The sequence below is a fragment of the Marmota marmota genome, unplaced genomic scaffold (genome assembly GCF_001458135.2).
Source record: "Marmota marmota marmota unplaced genomic scaffold, marMar, whole genome shotgun sequence".
In the NCBI taxonomy this organism is placed as follows: Eukaryota; Metazoa; Chordata; class Mammalia; order Rodentia; family Sciuridae; genus Marmota; species Marmota marmota.
This window is the reverse complement of record NW_026000174.1, coordinates 13,151,271-13,158,086: the sequence shown is the minus strand read 5'-3', so window position 1 is coordinate 13,158,086 and position 6,816 is coordinate 13,151,271. Positions and strand designations below refer to the sequence as shown.

At 53.2% G+C, this 6,816-nt stretch overlaps 1 protein-coding gene across 1 annotated transcript; it reads left to right on the top strand.

Moving 5' to 3' along the window:
• Tpbgl (trophoblast glycoprotein like) lies at positions 1-1,966 on the top strand (the record flags this gene model as incomplete). Its single annotated transcript, XM_015503000.2, has 1 exon — positions 1-1,966. A coding segment is annotated over one exon (609 nt), but the record flags the coding sequence as incomplete, so codon positions are not given.
• Positions 1,967-6,816: the final 4,850 nt, after the last annotated feature.

Genomic DNA, 6,816 nt, shown 5'->3' with positions numbered 1-6,816 from the left:
GGCAACGCGCTGAGCCGCCTGCCGCCCGCCGCGCTGCGCCTGCCGCGCCTCGAGCAGCTGGACGCGCATCTCAATGCGTTGGCCGGCCTGGGCCCCGACGAGCTGCGTGCGCTCGAGCGCGATGGCGGCCTGCCCGAGCCGCGACTGCTACTCGCCGAAAACCCTCTGCGCTGCGGTTGCGCTGCGCGCCCCCTGCTGGCCTGGCTGCGCAACGCCACGGAGCGCGTACCCGACGCGCGCCGCCTGCGCTGCGCCACCCCACAGGCGCTGCTGGACCGGCCTCTGCTGGACCTGGACGAGGCGCGACTACGCTGCGCAGATGGCGACGCCAACGGTCGTGGCGAAGAGGTGGATGTCACTGGCCCGGAGCTGGAAGCCTCTTACGTCTTCTTTGGGCTGGTGCTGGCACTCATCGGCCTCATCTTCCTCATGGTGCTCTACCTAAACCGCCGCGGCATCCAGCGCTGGATGCGCAACTTGCGCGAGGCCTGCCGGGACCAGATGGAGGGCTACCACTACCGCTATGAGCAGGACGCCGACCCGCGTCGCGCACCTGCCACGTCTGCCCCTGCGGGCTCCCGCGCCACTTCACCTGGCTCAGGCCTCTGAGCTTCACTGCCTGGGCGTTGAAGGCTGCCCCTCCCTCGCCTGAAGCCTTGGAGATGAGACACCCGCAAGCTTGGATCTCTTGAGACCTGCTCCATACCAGCCGGAGACCTTTGTATCTTGACATCCCTTCCACTCAGAAGCTCCAAGCTGTACCCTCTCTCCCTGGCCTCTGAGAGTTCCCACAGCCAAGGCCAAGAGACACCCCATCTGATTCCAGAAACTGTACTCGCCCACCTCGGGCTCTGAAAGTCCCTCCCGCTTTCTGGCCTCTCCTGGAGACCCTGTCCTTCAATCCAAAAGCTCTGAGACTGACTCCGAAACTCTGCTTGGGCCCCTGCACCCTAGGCTGCACTGAACCATCTTCCACTCAGAGCCCTTTGTCCTCCCTCTCAGGGCTCAGGGGCCATCATATTCCCTTCTGGTCTCAGAAGCAGCGCACTTCCATTAGGATTTTGTGAACTTTGAGCCCTTTATCCCAATCTAGAGCTCTAAGCCCTCTGTCGAGCTTGGAGACCTTCATCATTGGGTCCCTATGGGTTGGCCATTCCCTCCCAATCCTAGGCCCGGACTTAGGGCTCCGCTTCCAGTCTGTCTCTCCCTTTCCAGGGACAAGCACACCCCCATTCTGGCCTTAGGGTGGATTCCATCCTCAGCCTTTCACACCAGGGCTCTGATCCTCCAATACTCAGAGCTTGCTCCCAATCTTAACCTCTCAGCCCTCCACCCGACTGTTTCGATCCCCTACCTAAATCTTAGGCTCTCTATTCCCTGGATTCCCATCACTTGCATTTATACCCACCCCTGGCATTCACTGGTCAGGGCCCAAGGAATCCACCCTGGGATACGCCACCCCCTTTTCTCCTAGAATGAGCTCTCTGGTCCTTCCTGCAGGAAAGTGCAGGAAGGAGTGAAGGGATGATGGCACCCAAGAACCAGGACCACTAGGCCGTGGAGGCTCCAGAGTTGGGAGGGGAAGGGAGCTGCTCCATGCTGCCTCCCACCCACTGTGGCTTTTCTCCTTTGGGGACTCTTTGCTACCACCCACCCCACCCTGAATGCCTTCCTGAAGAGGATGGGGGTCTGGCCTCCTGTCCCAGACACAGCTCTCCTGTTCGGGGTCAGAGCCTCAGCGCCCTGCCTTCTGCATGATCCCAAAGCACAATTGGTGAGTGGGGAGGGGGCTGCCTCTCCCTGACTCCCACTCCCTGGGTCAGACAGAATGGCTGGCCTGTGCTGCCTCTGCACACAGGAAATCCCCCTCCTTTAATATATTGGCTTGAGACCTGCCCTCCCACCCCTCACCCAAGAAATCTGGACCTCCCTTGGGCAATTTTCTATAAAGTCTGCAATAATCTCAGATACTGTGCTCTTGTAAGTGGTGCTGTGTCATTCCTGCTGACCTTGGGGCATTGATGGGGGTGGGAGGTGACATGTGGGAGGGCATTTTGGGCCTCCCTAAAGTAGGGCAGTGACCCTTGGGAATGTGAAAGAAGAAATGGGCTGTGATTGTACATATAGGGTTGAGGTTAGACCCAAGGTGGGACCTCCCATTGGGATAACATTGATCTCCAAACAAGTTTGCTTTTTTTGCTCTGAAATGGGGATATCCACAGCCAGGTTGGGATCCTACACTTCCTCTACATCCTCTTCCTCTTTTATTTCCCCTCACTTGGAGGATGAAGGAAAGTGTATTTGGACTAATCAACACTAGCCTCAGCTGAAGCTCTTGAGGAGGAAATCCAGCTGTGAAGAAGAGGAGTCTGCTGCTTTGGAATCACCCCCTTGGATGGGTTTCCTGATACTCCTGCGTCATGCCGCACCCTCCTGGCTGGCTGGGTAAGAGAGGCTGAGAGAAGCAGCAGTCTAGAGGTGGGGTGTAGGTAAAATGACCGCCTGAGATATGTGGAGAAAGGAGACAGGAAAGGGGCTTGTCTCCCACCTCAAGGTCATCAGACTGAGTTATTTTGCATTCAAAGTCACAGAAACCTAGAACCATGGGGCAGAAGTCTAGAATTCTGGCATGTTAGAATCTCATCCACTGGTCAGGGTCCAGGCATATATTCTAGAATATATGCCTTCTAAACATCGAAAAGGACCTCAGGGTAATGTGGGAAGCCTCCTAAGCTGTCTCAAGGAGCAGACTTCCTCTCCTGGAATCACCCCTTTCAGTACCAGAGGAATATGCTGAAACCCTCTGACAGTCCTAGTTTTGCCTGGGAGCCGGGAGCATGCCTTACCCAGGATAGCTCTGCACACAGTTGGAGACCATGCATGAGTCTCCTCATCTTGTCCCAGCAAGTTCCCTACCACATCTCCCAGACATTCCCTTAAGAAGGTATTAAATCCTCTAGAAGCATTCCTATCAGCCAGTGACCTTCACAAGATGCCCTGACCATCCCCTAGGACAACATAGTGATGGTCTGTAACAGGTTAGAGAACTGGGTCTCTAACAGATCACCTCATTACCAAAGGTGTGCCCTCTGGTGATGGGGCCCAAGACTGTAATAAAACCTAGCAAATAAAGGATCATGCTATTAGCTGTGGGTTTATTGTCAGCAAAAACTTTTGAAGCTTTTATATGAGAACTACTATAGCAGGCTACTAAGTACTAAGAACTTAGTTTTATTGAACTACTAAGCATCGATAGAGTGCCTACAATACACCAGTTGATGTTCAACCTTAGTGCCGTCCCTGGTTCCCATTGCAAGTTATCTCTAGTCTGCCACCGTCTTTGCAATCTGCCTTTGGCTTTATAGGATTGTTAATGGGGCTCTCCAGCCTTGTCTCCTCTGCAAAAGTAGCCATTCCTTCAGCCTTCACTAAGTACAACTCTGCCAGTCCTAGGGAAGCTAGAAGAAATCACATTTGATCCGAGTCTAGGGAAAAAGAAATCCCAGGAAACTATGAGGGCTCAGAAGAAGGGTTGAGTTTACAGAATCATCTTAGGAGAAGTCACATTTGAGCTGAGGTTTAAAGGATGAGTCGGAGTTTGCAAACCAGAAATATCAGAAGGGTCAACTTGTGGAAAGGTCTGGAGGCAGAAAGATCTTGTCAGTCGGAGGACTGAAGAAAACAAACCCTGGCTGAAGGGTGTGTGTGTGTGTGTGTGAGAGAGAGAGAGAGAGAGAGAGAGAGAGAGAGAGAGAGAAGGATCTGCATTTTCCACTAAGAAACACAGAGGACTGCTGCCCTTGGAGAAGTCAGGAAGGAGCGACGTGTGAGACGTGGGCAGGGGAGAGGGACCCCACCTCTTACTTGGTTATTCCTTCCTTCTGCTTATTTGTTTTGGGGCCAGGCCTCATGCTGGACCCCAGAGACACAGAGAGGAACCAGACCTAAGCCATGCCCACAGGAGGCCAGAAGGGCAAGGAGGAGGGATAAGGGAAGAGACCTTGCAGGGAAAGGTGAGACAGGGGTCCAGTTGGCACTGCCCTGGTTCTGGAGGCTGCTGCAAGTGAGAAGTGGGCAGAGGCCTGGGGACCACAGGGCCCAAATGGCAAAGGGAAAACAACCACTTCTAGGATGTCCCCTTAAAGAGCAGGTTGGTAGAGAGCGGCAGAGAGAGAGGGAAGGTGTGGATGTAATGTCGGGAATGTGGCAGACACGAAACCAGCTGAGCCCTTGAACATGGCAGACTTCCCGGGTTCTGTGACCCTGTAAGCAGCGTGAAACTGCCTTTCAAAAACACCTCTCAGAGAAGCCCTTCACCTCCACAACCCCTTGGAGTGGGAGCCAGGGCGGGCCTAGCCTAACTGCAGTCCGGGGTTTCAGGGCATGCTCAGCACCCGCCTTGCCCTGTCACTTGGTCCCTCATCAGTTAGAAATACTGGTGAGGCCCTGCTGTGTGCTGGGTGCCAGGGAACATGCGGAGCTGGCTGCTGCCTTTCTGGTCCAGCCCAGCACTCTGACCTTGGACGACCTGCCCCTCTCTGGCTCTAGGTTCTTTCTGTCCAGGCTGAGGCTGGACTTGTGACCTCTGGAGGCACTGGCTGCTCTCACTGAAGTCCATCTCCTTCTTCATTAAGTCTCTGCCTGGCAGACTCTCAGCCCTAATTTATGGGCCTGGCCTTTCCCAGACAGGGCGAAGTGACGGGGGCAGTTAATATTCCTATGGTAATGCACTTGGTCTCCTTCCGAGGCCCCTCCTCCACCCCTCACCCCTGCCTCACTGACCCATCCTCTTCCCTCAGCGGCGCCTCAGGGCCATTTACCAGGAGTCCTCCAGCCTCTCTCCGACCCCCTAAACCAGCCCTTCCTCGGATGGTGGGGAAACTGAGGCTCAGAGAGCACAGGAGCCCAACGAGGTCACCCAGTGGTTGGGAGCAGATCCAGAGCCCAGGATGCCTCCGGGGCTGTCCCTGCTTTGCTCTGAGTGCCTGGCAGGGCCACCCCACTTCCTAACAGAGAATCTCCACACTATGGTCACTGCCTCCAGCAGCCAGAGCCGGGTCCTGCTGGGCTGAGGAGGTGAAAACAAAGTAACAGTGAAGCGGGGCAAACTCACCTGTGCAGCTTCTCACAGGCTTCAGTAGTCCTGCTCCAGCCGGGGGCAGTCCACCTTCCCCAAGGCAGAAAGGGGTTTGTTTGGGATTCCTAAGCTCTGGGGTCCCCACGAATTCAGCCCATTCCTCCTCAGTCTCTCCTCTCTGCTGAGCACGAGGCTTATGTGGACGAACCAGATCCCAGGAAGCCGAGGGGGCCCAGGGAGACCCCTAAGTAAAGTGACCAAATGGGCACACTTTAACATGAAAGGGACAACTAGGAGAAATTACGTGGGGACAAGAATAAACTAGGGCTTCACAGACTAGTGGTCCTGGACACCAGTGACTTTTGATAAGACTTGGAAGGGGAAAGAGAAAGTGCTAGACTGCTAGACCAGAAAGTCTCCGAGCACTATGTGACCAACATACCCCCTTCCTTGACCCTATTCTCCAGCCACACCAGATTATGCAATCTTAGTAACAATCCCTGTGCTGTGCCCTGACTCACATGGTACCCTCTTTCCGGCACAGGGAGCATTCAGGCTGGACAAGGGTCCTGCCCTTTTCCCCTCTGCTGTACCACCCAGACCTTTATTTGTACTGACTAGTTTTCTTGCCCCTTGTCTGCTCCAGGTCATAAGCTTCCCCCAGGACAGGGGCTGGGTTGGCTCAATTTTAGATTCCCTAATCCTGTGCACAGAGAAGATTTGTGGAACTCCCTTGATCCCTGTCCCACAAAAATAAAAGGGGGAGAGGCACCATGCTGGGCACTATGGCCTCCCTCTCTGCTCTGAAGGTTTACATTTCTTTTAACTCTCACTGCCTCCCCTTCGTTAAACTGAGGTTATAATGGTAGAAGATGCCTGGGTGGCTGTTCCTGCTTACTGTTCTACAAAGTGAGTAAGCAAAGAAGCTGGTGCAGTGGCCCATATTTGTAATCCCAGCAACTTGGGAGGCTGAGGCAGGAGGTTCATAAGTTTGAGGTCAGCTCAGAAACTTGGCAAGACCCTGTCTCAAAATTTTAAAAAAGCTGAGGATGCAGCTCAGTGGTAGAGAACTCCTGGGTTCAATCCCCAGTACTACAAAATAAAACCAAGCAAAGTGAGTAAACAAAAAATATGCAGTTTCAGAATATGCGATCTTGCAAAACATCTTTTAGCCTTAGACTCTTCACTTGGGCTTTTTAATACTCTTACAGAGTTCAGGCCGGCCTCTGGAATATTTGTCCAGGGTTCTGTGTGGACAGCATCTGCCACTGACTTAACCTGAATTCCTCTCTTCTGGAAACTGCCGCGACATCTGTTGGCGAATCTGAGTCGGAGCGGAGCCAGCTCCAACTTTTCTTTGCATACTTGCGCCATCTGCTGGCGGCCATGGGAAAGTTCCTTCATTTAGGCAATCATTCATGAAATACTTTTCATGCTCCATGAACCGTGCTAGGAAAAAGCTGGGTATACAATTTTGAAGAAAACTGACAAAAGTCACTTCCATTAGGATATATTAATAGTAATAACTAACATTTTTATAGAAATTGGTAAGCTGGGAGCAATGGCGCATGCCTATAATCCTAGTAACTTGAGAGGCTGAGGCAGGAGGATGGCAAATTTGAAGCTAGCCTGGGCAATTTAATGAAACCCTGTCTCAAAATAAAATATTAAAAGGGTTAGACATGTAGCTCAGTGGTGCAGCTCCCTTGAGTTCAATCCCCAGGGCAAAATGGGGTTCT